The following is a 22,472-nucleotide window of genomic DNA, read 5'->3' as shown; positions in this document are numbered from 1 at the left end:
GAGCTTATTGTTCTTAGGTTGTGGCTCAGGAGATTTCTTGGTCATCCCAAGACTGGAGTGTTTCACAGTAGGCGATGTGCTATAGAAACACTATCTGTATGTAGAGAAGTGAATTGTCAAGCAATACAATTGCAACCATCCTAAATGCAAAACTTATAATTTGCCTTGATTTTTGTGTATTAATCCTTGCAAGTGCTCACCTAGACGATCCATTTTGGTACATCATATGTACAAATATTTGACTAGTGCTTGGAAATTCTATTCTATTTTTGGAAATTCTTGGGAATTCAAGTTGCATGCCCTGGTAATGACAGTATGTTCAGAATTTCAAATGCAAATAATTGTTCTTCTATAACAAGGGAGGGTACTGGGAAACTGATAAGAGTATGTTAAATATTATATCTGAAGGTGTTGTCAAGTACCAGTTGTCCACATTTATGATTTGATAAGCCATCTCAGGAATAACAGCTGCTATAGAAACACAGAGGTCCCATGCTCCATCTCGAACATGATGTTTGCGAAGGAGGGCTTGTAGAGGCAATTAATTACAAGTCAATAAACACAAAGATTAAGACTATTTTCTCTTTCACAAATTCTCTCGTTAGCTGTTGTCTGCATCCTGTTTTTATTTAAAATAAAGAATTAGGTCCTGTGTGCTAATGATACTCTTTCAGGCTCTTCTTTTCATCTTTCCCTCCAGACACTGGAGTTCCTTGGCGCCCTCTCTTTATCAGCAACCTTTTCTGTGCCTGTTGTTCATACTGCTGAGATTAAAAAAATGCTTTGATTCCTTGGCATTAAAGGGACACAGTCGACTTGGATTGTTCAGCCTGGAGGAGACTGAGGGGAGACCTCATCCTTGTCTACAGCTTCCTCGTGAGGGGAGTGGAGAGACAGGCTCTGAGCTCTGCTCTCTGGGGACCAGTGATAGGAACCAAAAGAACAGCTTGAAGCTGTGACAGGGGAGGGTCAGGCTGGATATCTGGAAAAGTTTTTTCAGCAAGAGGGTGGTCAGGAACTGGAACAGGCTGCCCAGGGCAGTGGTAACAGCACCGAGCCTGCCAGAATTCAAGAATCATTTGGACAACGCTCTCAGACATATGATTTTTTTTTTTTTTTCCTTTTTGAGTGGTCCTTTGGGGGGACCAAGGAGTGGGACTCGATGATCCTTGTGGGTCCCTACCAATTTGGATATTCTGTGATTCTGTGATTCTTCTTGAAAAATTAAACCTGACAGAAAGTCTTGTGCCTTCAGTAATTACATCTGAAGATTGATAGAAATAGCACAGCTTTGTTTCTTGGTTTAATAGATATTTGAAAGTGTTTTTATAAGCAAGTTGTTGTTTAGATCTAGTTAATGAGAACAGCCTTTACTGCAGGGATCACCTGCAGAAATATTAACTTTCCCTTCCTTGTCATTTTGTCTGTCAGATTTGAAGGTTACTCTTTAAAAGATTTTCTTCTCAGAAACTGAAAATCATGTGGGTGATTACAAGTTTACAAAGCTAAACCGGTACTCCAGAAACATGCTTTATGATTTTACACAGGCCTCTTGTGTGACATAAGGCACGCACCCCCTTCCCGTGCCATTCAGGTTTGTAACACGGTTATCTGGCGACCCCGCGAGGATAAACAGGCCGAGGCGTTCCCAGACGGTGGTGACGGAGGCAGGACACACAGATAACAAAGTTTTAATTCCGCTAACAAGGGGCTCGCTGACGACATCACCTCAACCCCCTCCCATTTTCCCCCCCTCCCTCCAGCCCCCTCGGCCGCCATTTTGTGTCCCCCCCTTCCGCTGCCCTGCGGCCCCGCGCCTGCGCATTGCGCCCCCCAGCGGCGTGCGGGGGAGCGGCGGCAGCAGGAGGAGGAGGAAGAAGAAGAGGAAGAGGAGGAGGAGGAGGAGGAGGAGGAAGAGGAAGGCCGCGCTTCCGGTCTCCATTTTACGAGAGGGAGGGAGCGCGGCCATGGGCGTCCCCGGCCGTCTTAGGGAGCTGGGCTCCGGCCGCTGAGCTCGCCCTGAGCTCCTGCAGCTTCCAGCGGCTTCGTGTGGCCCCGGGGGGGGGGGGGGGGGGGGGGGAGAGAGAGGGGCAGGGGCGGCATGGAGCAGGGCGTCGTGGGTCCCCCGGTGACCCTCATCATCAAGGCCCCCAACCAGAAGTACACCGACCAGACCGTCAGCTGCTTCCTGGACTGGACCGTGGGCAAGCTGAAGTCGCACCTCTCTAAGGTGTACCCCAGCAAGCCGGTGAGCTGTCGGGACAGCTTGTGCGGGGGTGCCGTGGGGCCTGGGCTGTAGGCAAGGGTTTAGGCTGGGCGCTCTGCAGCGTAAACAAGCAAGGGACCTGCTTCCCCAGAGCTGTGTCTGTAAGTGTAGTGGCTGGCTCTCTGCTTTCAGCAAATGCAAGCTAGCTTCTCTTCTGCACCGTTAAAAAAAGCAGTATTCTGAAAGGTGGTAGTGCTGAAGATGTTTATTAGCTCTCTACTTTTATAGGAACTGGGATGTAGCTATCTTCTATACCCATTTCTGTAAATATAAGAGCTCTCTCTAAAATGATTCCAGTGGTGTAGCTAAAGTTACCCCCAAGTTCACTAGATGGTGGTGGAACAGGTAGGTGATTATTCATAATATTATTTGAAACATCCAATTGGGCAACCTTTCCAGAATTGTTTCCTTTTTCCTTTGGGATGATGTTTTTTGAGTCAGGGCTGAAAACTGTCTTCTCATTTGTTTACAAACTTGTATGACAGTTGTGACTATTTTGAAACTTTGTGTAAAAATCTATAGCTCTTTAGTCCCCAAGAAAAATGCATTTTATTTTGAAGTTCTGTAAGTTCTAAATCTAGCAGTTATGAAAAACTGTAGTGTTACTAAACGGCAGTTATACAAAACAGTGCATTTGACTTTTATGAAGATTTGTTCCAGAAAACCATATAAAGGCAGTGCTGACTCTCCCTCTACCTTGCAGCAGCATGTAGGGCCTAGACCTTGCTGTACAAAACATCAGACAAAGCTTCCATTTATATCGTAAATGATTCTTTTATTGAATGAGGTGAATACTAACTAGTGGCATTGTTAGTTTCTTTTTTGGGGGTGGGGAGGAGGGTGGAAGTGGAAGTAAACAATATCTTTGTGTCTGAGAAGGATTTCTTCCTTCTGGAGAAAGCAGGAGAACAGCAGTCAACAATTTTTAGGCAGTATCACTGGTAGATTGAGTTCTGTTAAGTGATATTTAAGAATTTGTGGATTTAGTTGTTATTGTTCTCAGTAATTCTCCTCTAAGAGAGCAGATCCACTGTAAAAGAAACAAATACGTGACTTCAGTTGACTGCTGCTTCCTTGCCAGAATGTCCTTCTGTGACGTATTTGTGTTTAAACACTACTTTTCTGACTCATCCAGTGATCTTGCTGAATTGGGCTTCTAGGAAGAATCCTTAATGAACAAATGGTTTTTATGTTGCATTGTTTTAACCAGTGTTACAATATTAAATTTTGGTTGCTTGAAATGTCTTTTTTTCTGTTGACAATGGATTCCTCAACACGCCCCTCTTTATTAAAATTCACAAGAGTAGTTCATAATACTCCCCAAACTATTATGGATTAAAGAACGGAAGAGTTTCTTTAATGAAAGCTATCTCTAATTCAATTTAATTTGGATTTATTGTGCTTACTAGCTTTACTTGTAACTAAACACAATATTATTATTTCATAGATCGTTCAAATTAATCTAATATGGGAGGTGAAGAAAGTTGTCTTCTCCGTATGGTAAAATTGAAAAATTTATCTTTGTCTTGATATGTTTTTTGACATAATCTTACTACTTTTTCAGATTTATTTAAAACTGTGCTTTTAGGAGTGTTTTTCTTTCCTTTTTTTTTTTTTAAGCAGAGTAGTGTCAGAAGCTTGTCAGTCAGATTTCTATGTTCCATGAATGTGGTAGATCCTGGAAACAACTTACGTTACTGCGCTATTTTAAAGTGCTAGAGTACATCAGAACACAGATGCTTCATACAAGTATTGCAGTGTTCTTGAAATTAAGGGTGCAAAATAGAAATCAGCTGTTACTGCTGGTGTACAGTCTCATGTGTGGCTTGTACCTTGTTCTCCTATACACATAGGTAAAATAGTTTCTTTTCTAATTGGAAAACTAATGGTAACTGGTAAATACTTTTACTGAATTTAGTATCTATTAAGAGTATATTATTATCAAATGAGATGGTTGACATAGGCAAGTGAGAAGTTAGGCTTTGGGGCAGTGTTGTTTGTGATTTTATTAGATTAATTTGTGTGGATGACTTAAGTACATACAAATGCCAAGTATAGGCAGATTTAAATTGGGTTAGTCATTGTTAAAGTTGGCATACTTAATTTAGTAAGTCACTGAATAGGCTAGATGGGTTTAAATCAGTGTTAAATTAGCCTGCAGGCCTATACTAAAGTTGATATTTGTAAATAACTTGTTATAACTTCCCTAAAAGAGATCTTTATTTAAGAAAACTTGGAAAGCCAACCTGTATGTCTCAGATCTGGCAGATCTTGCATTCAGCACATTAACAACTGTATTGATTATGCCCAGAAACATTGATTTAAGCTTGCTGTTTCTTGTCCCCTGTACCTGTCAGCTAGCATGTATTTTGCCCACAGTTCTAACCAGATGTGGTTCTTTGTATTTTTATTCCCTGTGGCAGAGGGGCTGAGTGACCAAGTAGCAGATGTTTTGTAACTGAAAGTGGAGATAGATTAGAGACTATGCTAAAGGAAGTTGTTGCATCATTTTAGGCTTGGTTGTTTTGATAATGTTCTTGGCATATTTAACTTGGACCAAAGACTGCAGAAGGAATCCTGCTTGAAAAATGGAAGGAAAAAAAAAAACACCGAGTTGTTGATTTTAAATTCATAACTTTGGGATTGTGATCAGGAAACCATCTTTTTCCATCCATCTCAGGTATGAGCCTTTAGCCTTTAGGTTCTAGAATCGTTTCATCTGATGTTCTGAATTTGCTTCTGAAAATGGGGCCACTCTATTATTATTATTTTTGAAGTCTTTTTCTGTCATGGTTCATCATTTGGTCTAGCGGTGAGCACGTTTTTCTTCGAAGCAGGAGCTGTGGTAGCGAATCTCCTCTGGCAGAGGATGAGTTGAATGCCTATTCCATTTGCTTTGGCATATATGTGCACTGCTGTGTTTTCTTGTTTATCACAAGAATTATTTATTCTATTACTAAACAATTATTGTTTATTTTTCTTCCATCTGCATTAAAAACAAACAAACCCACGCTTCAGAATTCCAGGATGGCTTTAACCATGAGAATTGCAAGTGGTAATTCCTGTGATGCATGGTTAGGTATTTAAGTTAAGTGGGGAGGAGCATGGGGTTTAAGCCAGGGACACTAACGCAGGAAGAAGAGGTCTTAATGTGTTTATCAGTATTCAACATAAGTAAGCTTTTCTTTTCTGTTTTTAAGGGAGATGAAATGAATTGCTCAGGATTATGTAGTAGATATGCAGGGTCATTCTAACCTGGTTAGGAAGCTGCATTATCAGTGGGACAGGCAAAAATAGTGTGGCCCCATCCTTATTGGATGATGATACAGAGTATTTGGGTTAGGCCTTCTTGTTTGTTTTAACTGCTTACTTGTTCTAATTAATCTCCAGAGTACCTCTCTCAGGATCCAGAAATGGGGTTTCTGAGACTTTTCTTCTGGTTCTACTGATCAAAGCAGCAAGCTTCTAACTTAGGAAACCAAAGTTTTCTGTGTTCTTGATACATGCAGCAAATTCTAGTTTATCTAAGAAGGCCTTTCCCCGATACAAAATGCAAGTAAACTTGTATCCTGTTAGCAGCCTGTTCTTGCTTGAAAGGAGCAGCCAACAAAATGGTGTAGTTCAAAAGAACTTAGTTTGGTATGAGAGAGTGGCTTCTTTGTTGATTTTTTTTTTTTAAATATAAATAGTGCAGTGATGACTTTCAATTTGTTGCACTATTTATCCATTGGAGCTGCAAATTAAGTTCTGTGTTGTGAGACTTATAAAAATGGTTTATTATGTCACTAATTAGAGGGAAATACAGAATGAAGAAAATGATTCTTCAGTATAAGTGATGGCAGCTAACTTGCCACATATAGTATTGAACCTTTTCTGCCTATTTAAAGGCATGTATTTAGTCATGGACATCTAATGTGAATTTGGATTTTTTTAAAAGCAAAAACTTCTCATCCAATGTATCCTTACAGTTTTTGCTTAGAGCATCTATACATCTTGTGATATGACTAGAATATTTAGGGGGAAAATCACGTTCTGTAACTCTTCTGTTTTCTGCTGGACTAGGTTACAGCAAGAAAAAATACCAGGACTTCTTGGAAAGCTTTTTTTTTTTATTTTATAGGTCTGATTTTCAGCAATTTGGGTCGTAGTATTAGCACGCCTATGACTGCAGAATCGGTAACAGAAGGATGCAAGAGAAAGGGGAGAGGTGTTGGAAGACTAGCTGTATGTGTGGTGGGGAAATTCTTCAAATATTTCATGCTGATAATGCATATCCGTTCCACTGATGGTAGGCCAGATTTCTTCATCTAGCATTTGCTTAGGTTAGTACTACTTCAAGTGATAAAAAGCTGTTGGATTGATTCTTAATGCAAGAAAGTAGTTGAAATGAACTTATGTTGGTAATAGTTGGATTTTCTTTAAAGTTCTTTCAATTTTTTTTTAAACTAACTGTTCATTCACAAAGTTACAGCGTGTTACTTAGATGCTTGACTGTACTGGACACCTTTCTGTAGATAGGTACCCCAAATGCAGTTTCCATGTAACAAGAATTTTGTTATGATCTCCTCAGCTGAGAATAATTAAACGTTACTGCCTTACAAATAGCATACCATTTAAAAAAAAAAACTTTTTACTGAGCAATATTAAAGTGTGGAAGTGTAAGACCAGGCAAAAAAAGCTTACCAAAACTTGAAGACTCCCTTTAAAAAAACAAGTCCTTTTGCTTCTTAGGGATTTTTAATGCCTTGCTGCTTGTTTCTTCTTGTTTTTTCCTTTTTTTTTGGTGGGTGGGGTAGGTGTGGGAGAAGGGGTTTGGGAATGGACAGAAATTCCATACAGAAAGAGATTGAAACTTATGCTCTTCTCCTGCACATTTTACTTATCATTCTGTCATTCTACTAACTATTTTTGTTTTTATTTTCCTTGCCCGAGCAATATTTCCATCTACTTTCCCAAGAAGTGTATGGGAATGAGAGCAGGGTGAAGAGCAAATCTTACTGAAAAGAAAGGAATTTTCAAATATACTTAATAGTTTTCTTGAGGAGCATTTGCCAGTTAAGTGATGTTAAGTGTTACAGCACTCTTGCTGAGTGCATAATAGGAGAGCTTTTTCAGATGTAATTTGTTAGTTGGAGTTGCAAGGCCTCTGAAGTGTTTTAAAGGCTGTCCATTGGTGGTTGGAATTACAAGGGATTTTACTCATCTGCAAATATTATCTCCAGCTGTATATCTGTACAGCTGGAAAAAGCTAAATTCCTTTCTTTGTCCCATCTCCTAGTCTACAAAGGATCAGAGACTGGTGTATTCTGGCAGACTGCTTCCTGATCACCTGCAGCTGAAAGATGTTCTCAGAAAAGTAAGCTTTATATCAACACCATATGATTTTTTGAGCAAAAACACTTTTTGGGAAATAGTTTAGATTTGTATTGTTTAACTTCAATTTTTTATTGGTAAGATAGAATGTGACGAAACATATAATGCTGATATGTTCTGGAAAATGTATTTTCAAGTATCCCTTGTTTGTAGGATTGTGATACTTGTGGATTGAGGGATGTTTCCAAATGGTGAGAGTGATTAGCCTATCCAAGTACCAAACAGGTAATATGCAATGTAGAATGACTCTTTTTGGACAGTTAACTGCTTTGACTCAAGTGGGATCATTTAATAGAATTCTGTTAGTTTGGGACATTGTTTCATTTCCTGTACATTCTTAAATCCAAGAACTTGCATTTAAAACACAAAAACCAAACAGGACTTGTGTAAGCAAAATAAGGATAAAGCATCTATATGCAAGAAAAGACTTCTAAATTGAATGGTTTTGTTGGGAAATCTGTTTATTGTCCTGGCTTTATTTGTCAGGTATTAGCTGTTCCTGCTAACGTTTACAAACTTGTAGGTTCTTGCTTTTTTTTCTTTTTGTAACTTTTCCTTTATTCTGCTGGCTTATCATGGAAACCAATAGTTTTAGTAGTCTGACTTTGGATTCTTTAGGTAACATGCTAATTAAATCCAAGTCCTGAGTACACGTGGAATCTTACATAGGCAATGTTGAAATACATGCACTTGGCTCTCTGATTGGGTTAAATAGCTTGGTTGGATGCTACAAAATAATAGGGACATTAAGTTAAAGTTCTTAATGTATAAACGATATTTAAGTCAATATGATATTTAAGATTATCAAGAACTTTGTGTGTTTTGATTTTGATGGTAACAGAAAACATAGTGCAATGTTGACTATTCTTTAAATTTCCTGTAAACAGACCAGGATCAATAGCTCTATTTAGAGAATATATTAATTCATTAAACAGTTATTACAATTTTTAATATTAAATATATAAGCTTTGTAGTACAGTACCTGAGTGTTGGTAATAATACTTCTTTTGGCAAACTTCTAAAGTTAAAATCAGTGTGCAAACTGCAGAGTTAGTTACATTTTTATGTTAATACGGAGGAAGGTCTCCAAAAGAGAGTAATGCTTTAGTAAAAGTGGGGAACTGAATTTCTATGTTATGTGTAAAGAAAAAGATGCAGAGGAATATTGAGTGTTGCTTGAACAGGCTAAAGCTGTTGTTCCTTCACAGTCTGGATTGTGAAAGAAACTTTACATAGTTTGTGTTCACCCCAAAAGATTAAAATTTACTCTCTGTAGTTTTATTACAGAACTGCACCTGAAATATTGCCATCCAGTATATATCCAGTAATGCTTAAACATTCATGAAAATGGTTATCTAACATAGCTCACAGCATAGCTATGCTTACGAAGGGCAAAATGCAGTCAGTCTGAATCCCTTAAATTCACTTGGCCTGCCTACAGCAGACTGATTTTAGAAAACACAAACAACTTCGAGCCTTGTTTTATGTGCTAGAGAAGAGACTTCTGACTAACTAATGTCTGTGTTTAATATTCAGGGGATGTGTTCGATTTTAAAGGCACTTGAGTAGGTATAGGCCTTGGGTTTAGTTACAGAAACTTACTAATTAGTCATAAGTACAAAGTTAAAAACTTTTGTTGGAAGAAGAGATGTTCTTTCTGCTTGAGTTTTTGTAAAAAAAAAAGAAAGTATGATTGCTCTGAATTTAAACTTAATTTTCTGCTGTATTCTTCCTAATTGTCTAGATCTAAGTTCCTGATATTATCAGAGGATTTACTAAGTCTCTCAAATTAGTTTTATGATACTTGCTTTTAGATACTGAGTGGTGTCATTTTGCTGATATAAAACACGTGGAGGCTGGATGTTGTGGGACTCCTTAAGCATAGTGATATCAGACATGTTGTATATGGAATAAAAACATATTACAATAAATTGTCCCATTTAATAAAGCTGTACACTGTAAGCTTGTCAATATTTCTGCCTTCCATTACTTCTCCAAGTGGCATAAGGCCTTCTGTACAAAGAAGGTAAGTAGTTAGGTGAAAGGCTTGGTCACAATGCTGATGGCTGGTGTTCAGTGCTCTCTGATCACTGTGTGCTGTCACCGGCTTGTAGGAAGTGGCTGTGTGAAAGCAAGGCCATGCTTGCCACTAGGAACTGCTATGTGCAGAGGGGTTGAAAAGTCTGGGTATGGATAGGCTGTGCTAGCTGGGCTGCACTATGGTGTACAAAAGCAGTTATCTAGTTTTTTGTTCCTAAAGATTAAAACTTTAAAAATGTGGAAAGCACACTTATTTTTTTTTTAGTTGAAAACAAGCAGTATTTCTAAATGCCATCACATTAAATACTGCAGCTTGACTGCACCATGCTGATTTCAGAAGGGAATATTTTTTCTAGTATTTTTGTACATAAAATTTGGTTACTAGGAAGCTATAGCGTGCAACTTAAATACAGTCATAGCTGTTCTTGTTGCTATGGCCATATGAGCTTCAGGCATGCTGATATAATGGGCTGTTTTCATTTGACATAGTAGAACAGCCTCAGATTGAAGCTGTTATAGCATCCATATTTGATGGGGGAGCATATTCATGAAGAATTGGTGTAGGCTGATAATTTGCATTGCTGGCGTGGCTTTGAGTGGTGCCACTTGTTCCCTTTCTTGCTGTCAAGTATTTAGAAATACTGAAGCCCTGTTTAGCACTTTGAATAGTGTTCCCTGGGTGTGGAATATCTGCAGGGACTTTTTGAATGGGTGGTGCCGGAAGGATAGGCTTGGGTTGAGCTTAGACTGCAGTGAGGTGCAGGCAATAGCTGGTATTTTTTTCTTATCTTGGACTGCTCATAGAATTCCAGCTCCTACATTTTTCATTTACCATGACTTTTATTGAATAATGCTTCTCATTAAATCTCAACGCAAATGTAGGCATTCTTAACTTTGAGCACTGCAAAGAGTGAGGTTTTCCCAAAATAAAAGTCAAAGCATCATCTGTGCTTTCTCATGTTTATCCTTGTGGTTTTCTGTTGGTTCTGCTATACTGCAATTTTAGGGGAAACTAGGGGTAAGTGAATGCTTAGTATGTGATTGTGGACAGCTACTATGAAAACTTCTAGTTGAGAAACAGGAGGCTTCTCTTGTTCTAGGCTCAACTTTTGCTTTGTGGTGTCCGTTTTGTTTAATGTATATATACTGAATACAAGCGAAACTTTGAAGGGGGATATTTAAACACAGTTTTTGCTTGTTTTTTGCAAATATTGTTACTTTAGCTCTTCAATCTCTTTGATTTTTAGCAAGATGAATATCATATGGTTCATCTGGTATGTACTTCCCGGACACCCCCAAGTTCTCCAAAACCCAGCACCAGTAGAGGTGGTCACGGAGCTTCAACCTCCAGCAGTAGCTCAGTGAGTTTTTTTCATACACAGAACATGAATTTCTTCTACAGCAAGGAAGCTTTCCAGCAAGTTCTTTTCTCATTCCTAAAATCTGACTGTAAAAACGTGTGGTGAAAGTAGAGTATGTCATATGAATTTGTAGAATTAGACTTGATTATTTAAGGATGTCATTTTAAATAAATGTGAACTTTCAAATAGTAACGCCATCATGTTTATTAGATGATAAAGCACTACTTTTTCTAAGCTATTCTTTCTTTTCCACGTTTCCTTTATGGAACAGGAACACGGAGAGAGAGAAAAATGTGCTGTATCTTTGCCAGAAACTGACTAGTGTATTTAGACTTTAAACTGAGTTCTGATTAGTTCTGCAAATATCTCCTCTACTGAAGAGAGACCAGTCAATTTAGTGCCCTTGTTTTGAGAGAGGTGGTACTTGGCCAGTGTTCATTCTGCTTGACAAGAATTGGACAGTACTTACTCAGTTTCAAGGTAGTCATAGTGTTGATAGTCTGTAAGGTGATGAGGAGTAGAAAGTTGTCATTTAATTTTTTTTAGTTAATTGTTCAAAGAACCCTTTTTTGGTGTGTTTGCAGTTCTTCCATTCACCCTTCACTTCGTTCTGTTTGGAACTGGGAAATGGTGGTGTTCTTTAGTTGTACTCATTTTTAATAGAAGTGAAGGTAATATTTCTGTTGATGACTTGCTTGTCATCACTGTAATTCTCCTGGCTTTCTTCAGAGCTGGGTAGTATCAGTAAGTGATTTGTGAAGGTTAGTCAGAAAGGAGAGCGTACAAAATCGTTAGTCTTCATCAGTGGTGGGTAGATTACCCTTTCAATAATAAGCTTGGTTCTTCTATTGATAGGGTACTGTTTCTGATTGCTGTTCAACAGACAGATAAAGTAGCACTTTAAACAGTTGAAGAGAGTGGATAGTATTTACATTGTTCATGCTTGCAAACAGCAATAGAAATACAGAGAGGGCTTCCTTTATTTTATTGCTACATTGCTGTAAATAATGAATTTAAATAACTATTAATGACTGCTTAAAGCAGTCAGTGTGCACGGCGTCAAATTTGTAATACTTTGAAAGTCAACCTAATCCCAAAGCTTGAATGGCCTTTATTCTTGCATTTGCTTTTTTCCCCCTGTCTAGTGGTAAATTTTTCTTGTTTTCCTTTGTAGGGCAAATGTGATACGGATGTCTTTACATAATTGCAGCTCCTCACTTCCTGAGTTGTCAAAGTTGAAGAGGATTTTTTACTGAGTAAACATTAAAATAATGCTTAGCAGTAGGGTTTGGGGATATAATAAAACTAAAATAATGCATCTCTATGGCCAAATTACAGTCTTATTCTGGTGACATGTAACCTAGGAGAGCCAGCTGTTTGTTCTTCTAGGATTAAGTATTTATCTTGGAAAACATTGAAGTCCTGACAGTCTATTTAGATGGGTTTCTTGGAGCCTAAGTAGTTCCCAGCTACTTTTCTGTTATTCGCTCTTCCAGCCGTTGGCACAGTAATTTGGATTGTGCAGCTGGCACAGTGAAGAGGTTAATTAGAAAAATAGAAGAGGAAACTGAAAACAAGGACAGAGGGAGGGGTATTTTATTTTACAGCAGGAACTTGTCTCTGATATTCATAACCTGAGCTTGTAGTTACTTTTGTTAACAATAGCCTCTAGAATTTGTTGCTGCTAAGTACTTTTTTCTGAATTAAGCTTTAGTTCAGTGCAGCTTTTTGAAACTTCACTTTTTTATATGTGCACCTGAGTGCATTTTTTTACTAAAAGCTTGCCAGATTCAATAAAACCCCAGTGGACTTGTCTGTTTATATACACAATAAAACAGTTTTCTTCAGACACGGTTGTAAACTCTTGTTACTGTAGTGAAAATATCCCCAATGTCAATTTTATTTATTTTAAAGAATATGAACCATTCTGGATCAACTGCTGCCTCATCCACAAACCAAGAAGATTCATCTACATCTTTGAACACTAGTGCAGATGGAGTGAGGCATCGTAATCTTCCACAAGCACAAAGCAATCCCATACCAAGCCACCAGTTCCCTTATTTAATGCAAGGGTAAGTGAAATTAAAACAATCCTCATCTTTTCCATACTCTTTTTAAATGTTCTGTTACAACTGATTCTTGCACACTCTGCAAAATGATTTGGCTACTTCATCTTGAAGCATAAGTCACGTTTAGAAATGTCTATGAACATTAATGTTTTAAGACAGGAGTCATTCAAAGAGTAAGTGTTCTTGGTGCTCCCCTTCAAACTGTTCTCTTTCACTTTATGCTTTCTGCTTTTAACTTTCTGTTGATGAGGGCAGTTTCAATGTTTATCTAGTGGATGTAGTTAGCAATGTAAGTGATCAAATGATTGTCTGGTTGATTTTTCTAGTCCTCTATTGTAATAATCAAGACTAAAATGTTACCAAATGTGATGGTTCTTAATTTTTGACTTTTTAATGGGATGCAACTCTTCACTTGTCCATATTGGATTCAGTTATAGAAATAATGAGGTATTCTGAGTACCCGTAAGTGCTTGTGAATGTACAAAGTTAAAATATTTTCATATATAACCAGTGTGTTTACTTCTTGATTACATCTGGTATTTAACTTTCAAAATTGTCTTTTTTCCCCCACTTAAAAAGCATCTTTAAGAATTTTTTTAGCCTGCATGACCCATGACCTTTACAACTTATAAACCCCTTTAAAAATTTCTTCCAAGGGAGGATGGTGCATTCTGATATGATAATTGTCATTTCCTCAGGGAACACTTTTCAAGACTTCTTTCTCACAAGGTGTTCTAGTATAGTGCTGTTTATTTTCCAGGGATTTTGAAGAATGTGGTGGGGGACACCCACAAAAACAATCTATGAATCTACTAACAGTAGCAATTGTTTCTGTCACTGGGAAGAATGTGTTAAGAACTGTTAATTTAACCAAAGTTAAATGCATTTTCAGTTACTCTTCTGTTAGAATTTGTGTAGACTTTACTAGTCTTACTAGTTTTCATGTATTCTGCTGGGAAGAGAGTTCTTTTGCAATGGGTGGAGTACTCTGTTGTTCTGACCACATTAATCTTTGCGGAAGTGGTTATGCTCGCCTTTGTGACAAACCTAGGTGATGCTAAGTTGACTGCAGTTCAGTGTACTGTAAGTTAATTCTGGAAGCAATTTTTTTGCATGTTGCATTATTCATCTCTAAGGTGGTTTATTTTTTTTAATTAGCTTTTCACAAATATGTACCCTGAGCATGAGTTTTTTCTATCAGTATGCGTGACGAGCTGGATAGCCTTTGGACTTGAGAAAGACAACAGAACTGTTGTTCAGCCTTTTAGCTGAAGAAATTCAGTTAAAAAAAATACAGGAGGGATCAGTTTAGAAGACATGACTGTTTAAAAGAGCATATTTTTTTATTAAGTTATTCTAAGGCTGTCTCTCTATTGGCAAGTGATGTGGACTGAGAGGTGTGGTTCTATAGACTGAAGGAGGTGCTGAGAACCTGACATCAGCACTGCATGTATTTCAGGACTTTGTCTTATTTGGACTAGGTCTAATTTGATCAGCTGGCACAGTTGCATATTTGCTGCTGAAGTGCATTAGCAATGTGTCTGAATCATATCTTTCAACTTAGTGTAATTCAAAAGGAATCCAGGTGGTGATCCAAGAGTATTCTGTGGTGCAACCAAAAAAACTAGTGAGAGGAAATGACTGGAGACTAGTTTCAAGAGCACAGACCTGATCTGAACAGAAATCACAAATGCCAGAATAGATGCACCCTAAATAATCTTAGTGTGTGTGGTTGTTGTTTCTTTTTTGTAAAAGCAATTTAGTTGTATAGTATCAGAGCCTTAGGTATATCCTTGCTTTGGACTACTAGGCACTGGCTCTACCCTAAATAGTAAGTCTTGGCTAGCACCTGTTGTAGTCCACTGTCTTCTTGAAATGCCCTTTTTAGTGCTGTCAGTAGCCTCTCAGATAGATGCATCTGTTTTTGCTTCAGCACTCTGCTACCTGTATTCTAGCAAAAAGAAATGCCTTCTATTTTTTCAGCTACTCTTAAACATCATCTGGGGCAATGAAATTCAGTATTAATGTAACTTATACATGGACTGAGGCTTGTTAAGAACAATGAAGATCTGTAGCTGAAACTTCCATTGCCTTATGGATTTTTCTTGGTTTCATGACCAAACGCAGTTTTATTCTAGCTGTATGATGAACTATAGACTCTACTGATGGGGAAGTGTCTCTAGACACTTGAAAATACATGAGTCCAATTCCTTGGGCGTCTTGCAACATTTTCATTAGTAAAGTAGTTAGTACAAATAAGAAATATGAATTTTGGGCAGTTAAGTGATGGTTTTGATGTTTCTTAGTTTCTGGTGCAAGACTTCAGTGTCCAAGTTGAATACCCTATGAGAAAACAGCTAAATCAGATTTTTAAAATGTTCTCTGTAATATTTCAGTACTCTGTTGCTTTAGGATTTTTGTAAATGGTATTTTCTAAACATCCACATTTGAGATGGGACTGAACAAGTAGTCTATGCTTCTACCAAGTCAGTTCTGTGCTGTGGAGAGTAAGCATGGTGTTTGCTCCTATTGGCTTAGTTCAAGGCCCTACTGTTCTGTGCAGGTACAAACTGAACTCAATCCTAAAATGGCTTGCATTTCAGATTAGGGAGTACATGGAAGCAATAAACAGATAAGAAACATGAAGACAAGGAGATTGTTTGTCAAGTTGGGCAGCCCACCTAATAAAATGTTTTCTTATTGTTTACATAATAATGTTTGAAAGTAGACAACAAAATGACATACTGACAGCATACAGAATGTTCCAGCACACAAATGCTAACTTTGCTTCATCAGTAGCACTTGTTCAGTCTGTGTTTTCTAAAAGTAGCAAATATACAGTGGAGGATGTTGAAATAGCACTTGAAGTTGATATCTTAGCCTCATGTGAGGCTAATAGTAAATGAGGCATCTTTGTGTGTTAAAGGATGTTAAACAAATGCAGTTATTGTCAGTGGTGCAAGATGATAAAGACTGAGCTTCTAAGTTTGAAGTTAAAACTTCAAGTTATAATTTTTTTCCGCTGGTGGTGAGCAATGGCTTCATGATGACACCAGCTAAGTAACTGCAGAATGTTAATGTGTTCTGATACATTACCTTTAAATAAAGCCCACTTAGATCATTTTAGTTTTCTTCCATATACCGAAAGTAGTAATTCTGGGCTTTATAGTCACTGAAAGAGCAATGTGCCTCTTCAGGATATTCTGAAGCTACCTCTGCATTTGAACCTAAAACCTGTTTTTTTGACATACCTAACTATTCTTCTGCAGTCTGCTGTTATATTTTTGAAACATCTGTGCCTATGCAATTTTGCTTCCCTGCTCTTGTGCTGTTGTTGCCATTCTCTTGAAATACTCCATTTTTCTCCTCCTTCTAGAAAAAAGATAAGGAGAAAGCACGTGCTACTTCCCTTTTCCTTCTAACAGCTAGCCAGCTTGCTTGGCTGGGAAGAGCATCTTCCTTTGGAGACGTTCTTCTCACTGGAATACTCTGTGCTGTGTTTAGAGTTTTCCTGAATTTCTTAAATTAACTTAATAGTCTGCCAGTTGTAATAGGTCACTGACAAAATCTGCCTAACTTTGATTTTTTTGACGCAGAAACCAGTTTTTGAATATTGATGTCTACTTCTCATTAATGACATCAGAACTTGAAAAGTTGGCGTGCTTCTCAAAAAGCCACATCTAGAAAAGCAATTTAAAACAAAACAGAAAAAAACAACAAACAAAAACAAAACAAAATGCGAAAATACATTAATGAGAGAGGAAAGAACATTACTGGAGTCTTCTGTGGTTTGTCTTGGTTGGCTAGCTTCTTTTTCTGCAACCTCCTCTTAAGCTTTAGATACTGAGAAAGCAACTTCAGAAAGAGTTGGAAGAAAATTGAGGCTCAGATCCTATATTCCTAAAATACATGTTTTGTTTGGAGCTATTAATTTAAGACCTCACAACTTCTGTTGAGCTCTGTTCAGTACGTTTAAAGAGAAGTGAGCCTAAACTCTCGGGGGGAAGGAGGGAAGGTGAATTCCTGCAGAATTCACTGCCGAGTTCTGAGGTAGCGCTGTTTTTCAGTGACTGAGCTAGGGAAATAAGTGTGGTCAAACAGTGGTTCTTCCTGTTTTCATCCCCATACGGAATTCTTCCTGCTTGTAGTTGAGATATTGCTCTGTGATTTGTCATGACACAGAACTTAGGATACCCATGTAGAAGACTATCTTTACATTTTGAGGGTCGTTATTTTCTGAATTTTGGAGGAATTTTAGTTATCAAAGTGCTTGCCAATTCAAGGGTTAGAAAAACATTCTTAAAGTTTGCAACCATAAAGACAAAAGTATGATTGTTTTTTGTGTAGGAGCTTGAAAGCTCTGCTGTTGTATTACATGAATTTTTCAGAAACTGCTCATTAACAGGGCTACCAGTTCACCCTTTCAGTTTATGAAAGAAACAGAGTACTGTATATGAATATCTCTGTGGTATCAGGAGCGTAGCTTTTGCTTTATCACTACTTTTTTTTCCAAACTATTGTCAAAACAAGCAATGACTGAATTCAAAAATAACAAACCGAGTTTTAGCAGAGGTCATGCATGGAGTTATGTAGCAGGCTCTTGTCCAGAATTAGTGAGGTACTCTTTCATGTATAAGATGGAAAAAGATTTTAATGTCTTCCCCTCACCTTTCTTTCTGGGCATGTCTTGTATATCTGAATGCCTGGGAGACTAATGAAATCTCTTGGTAATATCTTTGCAGGGAGTGCCTTACTTAGGGAACAGGTGTAGTCCGCAGTACAATTACAGCAGTCTCAGCTTTTGCTACCTGCAGTCTGAATAAACTTTTCTTCATGCTTTGTACTCTCATGCTGTCCTGAAAGATGTCCTTGTATACTACAGTTTACTACATCAAAATCTTTGGGGAAAGAGTTGGAAATCTTGCCAAAACATGCTATATGCTCTAGGAGGTAGGAGAGGCTAATAAGTTTAAAAGCAGACAAAACCAAAACTAAAATTGATGTATAGGAGCTTTGTATCTCTTGCATGTGAAACAGAATTAAAAGCCTGTAGGAGAATCCCTTTTAATTAAAGTATTAAGGGGTAAGAGTTATTTGTGGTGTTCTCTTAGTTGTGGTCTTCAGATGCTGTATCTGAAAAGTTAGTTTTGCTGTCTTTGCTTATATGTAGTTCTTCGTGTCTGTGATTAGTGATATTTCAGGTTTCATTTGTAAAAGAAAGCTATAGAGCTAGTAAGTTTTGTATTTACAGCTCCTGTAAGGCTGACCTCTGAACTTAAAAGGAATTAAATGAATACATTTCTGCAGTTAACAAGCTGTTAACATGCTGTTTATCCCAGAGACACAGCTAGTGACAGACATCTAAGTACAAAATCATAAATCTTCTTCCAATAGAAATAACTTCACTTATTAATTTACTCTGTGCTCTTTTGGAATGTGTTGGATGATCTTGCTACGTGTTTGTGTTACTTCAGTGCGTCATTTTAGGGGGACAAATGAAGAATGCTTCTTCTAGAATTCAGTGCATTTTAGAACATGGCAATGTTGAACTGAATATTTTTCTTTTACTCCTTTTACAGCAATATAGGCAACCAGTTTCCAGGCCACGGTGTATCTGCTGGAGGATTTCCTATATATCCTGCATTCAGTCCCTTACAGATGATATGGTGGCAACAAATGTATGCACGTCAGTACTACATGCAATAGTAAGTTTGTATTATATTAGGTAGTGCTGAGTTACACTATGGAAAGGAAAGTCTTAAATATTGTTTACAGCATCAAAGTATTTGTGCTTATTTTGTCTGGCTGTGCTGTTTTTATAGTGATAAATTTTGTGCAACTAAATACAAAATCCAATTTTGTATTGGATTTAGATAATTGTATTAATAAGTAAAGATTTAAGGAAAAAAGTGCTTTTTTGTTTTGATTTGTACTGTCTGAAACTTTGCTTTCAGTAGTGTAGGAAAGAAGGCAAGAATAGGTTTAGACATTTTGGTGCATGTTTTTTGACAAAAGTTTTATTTGACTTTTTTAGCCAAGCTGCTGTTTCAGCCCAAGTGACTTCCAGCACTGAATCAGCGAGATCTGCAGTTGCTCAGGCTGTAAATTCACAACGTGCTCCTGCAAATGAGCCTGCAGCAGTGCCAAATGTAGCTGTCCAAGAGAACAGGCCTGTAAACCCGAATGTTCAGATGAATGCACAGGGAGGCCCAGTAGTTAATGAGGAGGACTTCAACCGGGACTGGCTGGACTGGATGTACACTTTCTCTAGAGCAGCTATTCTTCTGAGCATTGTATACTTCTATTCTTCCTTCAGTCGGTTTGTCATGGTAATGGGAGCCATGCTACTGGTTTATTTGTGAGTACAACAGTTAAGTACAGCTGCAGAGCAGATACACGGGTTATACAGCTAGTGTATAATCTTTTAAACTTTGAGAAATGTTTCAAATGTGAAAGTTTAGGCTCTGCTTCTCTTGTATGGTGTGTACAAATTTGAATTTCAAATGAGCAGAGAAGCCGTTTTTTTAAAAAGCATTTCTGGAACCTTTTACAGTAACTTGGTTACCACTTAAAAGAGTGTGCTTAAATACTGGTGATATTTACAGGTCAGTATTGTAGAAATGTAGAATTTAAGGATGGAAATTAAGGATGTTGGGATGAGGAGGGAAGTTCATGGAGTAACTGAAGTGTATGCTTGTGTAAACTTAAACTTTACTGCTTGAATGTGAAGGGAAAACTGCAGAGCTGTACTCATTTATACATCAGATGTATAGAATTTTGCAGTAAATTGTGTTAGGCAGAGATAAGGGAGCTACTTCAACAGCGGATGTCATATCTGGCAGAATTGCAAGGACATCTTAAAAAAAAAATCTTAATGATGTATCATGAAGACCATTTTATTAAGATGTATCAATACTGTAGTCATCAGTTCCTTTAGTGAAACAAAATATCTTAATGATGTTAAAAAGTGAAAACTGACAGTAATGTGACGTTTTGGACTGATGTCATTCATTGACAGTTTACTTACGTGTAGTCTGATCTTTGTGACTTTATGAGCATACTTGCATGGATTGTTCTGTTTCTGATGCAGGTGTGGTAGTTGAAACTCAAATATAGACATCTGAAAATGTAGGAGAGGCTTACTTAATTTAAAATGGTAATGTGGTTCAAGCCTTAGCTCAAGTTTAAATTGAAAGTCAACTTTGAACTATGAAAACTAAAGCTACCTTTAAAAATAATAAAATGTAAATACTTAAAAATGGGGAAGAGGAGCCCCCCAGTATTCTAAACATTTAATCAGCTAATTATGGAAAGCTATGCATCTTCTGGCACAGGGTGCTATGAACAGTGCTGCTGAAACCTAGCAAGACCTTTCTTAACCCAGATATCAAAGAATACCCATTCTATCTAGAAGTTAAACTTTTGGAAAAATGCAAGGAGCTTCATCCATTTGCGAGCACTTGAAGAACTTAATAGAGTAGGTAGGAGAAAATTCTTCCTTTCACAAGGTTTTTCAGCTGTTCCATTTTCTTATGTAGACACCAGGCTGGATGGTTCCCCTTTAGGCAAGAGGGAGGCCAGCAACAGGCAGCCAATAATGTGGAAGGGAACCGTGATGGTCAAAATGCAAATAATCCTGATCTTGAGGAGATGGTAAGAGCAGACATATCTTTAAGATTTCTGTGTGTTATATTGTAAAGTATATGTAACTACCTGTAGCACAAATCTCGAGTTGGTAATGATTAAGCAGGAAAATGTTATTTCATTTTTTTTCCTCTTAATAGTTGAGTATTGATGTCTGGACAGAAGGACTGACTGCTTTGTGAAATATAGCTGGTTCAACCGGAAAGCTTTCAGTGTTATCCTCTCTGTTATGCAGGCTGGTTAAATTTGGTATCTTTCCAGTCTGAAGTAGAGATGATCACTGTCAATCACAGACTTTCTTTGTGCTAGTTATTCTTCAGGAGACTATTCTGAGAAAACTTAATGTAGGAAAATGCTGCTCTTAGCTTTTGTCAGAGCTCTGAAAGGAAGCAGTTGAATTGTTCAATTTCTGTTTTTAAAGGAACGACTTATGGATGATGGGATTGATGAAGACAGTGGAGAAGATGCAGGTGAAGATGCCAATATAGAGCAGCAGCCTGGATTCATGGCTTCTGCTTGGTCCTTTATTACAACTTTCTTCACGTCACTCATCCCTGAAGGGCCTCCGCAGGTTGGCAATTAAAATGGAAAAGGAACTGTCAGGCAGTCTCAGTAGCCATACATAGAAGTGGAGCAGATTGTAGATGGTTTTAAATACAGTGCAATTTCAGAAAATCTATATTGTTATCTTTTTGATCATGGTGTACAAAAATGTGTATTTTTTTCTTTTGGCTTTCTCATACATCGCATATTTTAAGCACAAGTGGACTACTAAATGCTTTCTTTAAGATTCTTCTTTTTCTGAAGAATGAAATGTAAAGATATTGGTCTTCCATGTTTTGTTTTTAATTTCAGATGTGTATTACACTGAGGCAAAAACCTTGTACTTAGTCTGCACCATTGCCTCTTTAAAGAGCTGTTAAAAATATGAATGTTGGCAGACTTTTCCAAATGCTGTCTATTCATCTGAATAACTTCAATGTATCTTCTGTTAGTTTTATGCAGGGTATGACTTATCATTTGGGATTTGGAGTTTATATCATTCCCAAAAGAATGCTGTAAACACCAGGATTACTTGCTAATGGCATGTTGTCTTCATGCCACAAAATACTAAGCCTCTTCTCATATCTTCAGAAAGCTAAAAGCTTTGTCTTGAGGCTATACTGAAGTTCATTAAACTTTGAGATGGTTGACAGCTCTTCAAAGAGAATCAGCAGTGATGGGATAAACCTTAAATGTTTGATACATACAGTACTTTTTAAAAAAAAAAAAAAAAACATAGATGTACTGGGGAAAAACATGTAAATTAGTTTTTTTAATAAAAACTGTTATGGTAACTTTTGGATGTTTATATGCATATCTGAATGCAAACAGTGCATTGTGAAGGATGAGGATATGATTGAGAGTGGAATAAAGTTAATCATGGTGGCATTACTGATATTGACTACAGTGTTATGTTTGTAGCAGTGCATATGCAATTACAGGTAGGAAGAATCTCATCATCAGGATATGTTTTCTTATTTTTCTGTTCCTTCTAAAATAAGACAAAAAAATAAAATTGTATGTGAGAATAGTATAGTGCTTCTGTCAGTTTTCAATTGTTATATTTAAATTTTAATCAGTCAAGAAGTTTCACTTATTTTTTTGTCCCTAGTTCTGAAGCGACTGTGTCCTACCGAACTTCAAAATATCTGCAAAGATCCAGTTAAACTTTAACCA

The 22,472-nt window shown here is 37.5% G+C and overlaps 1 protein-coding gene across 6 annotated transcripts; it reads left to right on the top strand.

The window, feature by feature from the left end:
- The first annotated feature begins 1,843 nt into the window (after positions 1–1,843).
- Positions 1,844–22,188, top strand: HERPUD2 (HERPUD family member 2). 6 transcript variants are annotated; one of them, XM_040545650.1, is made up of 8 exons: positions 1,844–2,248; positions 7,545–7,622; positions 10,927–11,040; positions 12,955–13,112; positions 18,689–18,814; positions 19,144–19,467; positions 20,648–20,762; positions 21,175–22,188. In XM_040545650.1, exons 1-8 carry the CDS (start codon positions 2,102–2,104, stop codon positions 21,334–21,336), a joined length of 1,224 nt encoding a protein of 407 aa, XP_040401584.1. In that variant the 5' UTR covers positions 1,844–2,101; the 3' UTR covers positions 21,337–22,188. The 6 variants fall into 6 exon arrangements, with proteins under 6 accessions (XP_040401584.1, XP_040401587.1, XP_040401585.1 ...); XM_040545652.1 differs by lacking the exon at positions 1,844–2,248 and adding an exon at positions 3,714–3,766; XM_040545653.1 differs by lacking the exon at positions 10,927–11,040 and having other exon boundaries at positions 1,894–2,248.
- Positions 22,189–22,472: the final 284 nt, after the last annotated feature.

Source organism: Cygnus olor, chromosome 2, assembly GCF_009769625.2.
Source record: "Cygnus olor isolate bCygOlo1 chromosome 2, bCygOlo1.pri.v2, whole genome shotgun sequence".
In the NCBI taxonomy this organism is placed as follows: Eukaryota; Metazoa; Chordata; class Aves; order Anseriformes; family Anatidae; genus Cygnus; species Cygnus olor.
Note: the sequence above shows the minus strand (reverse complement) of the source record. Positions and strands in the feature narration are given on the sequence as shown.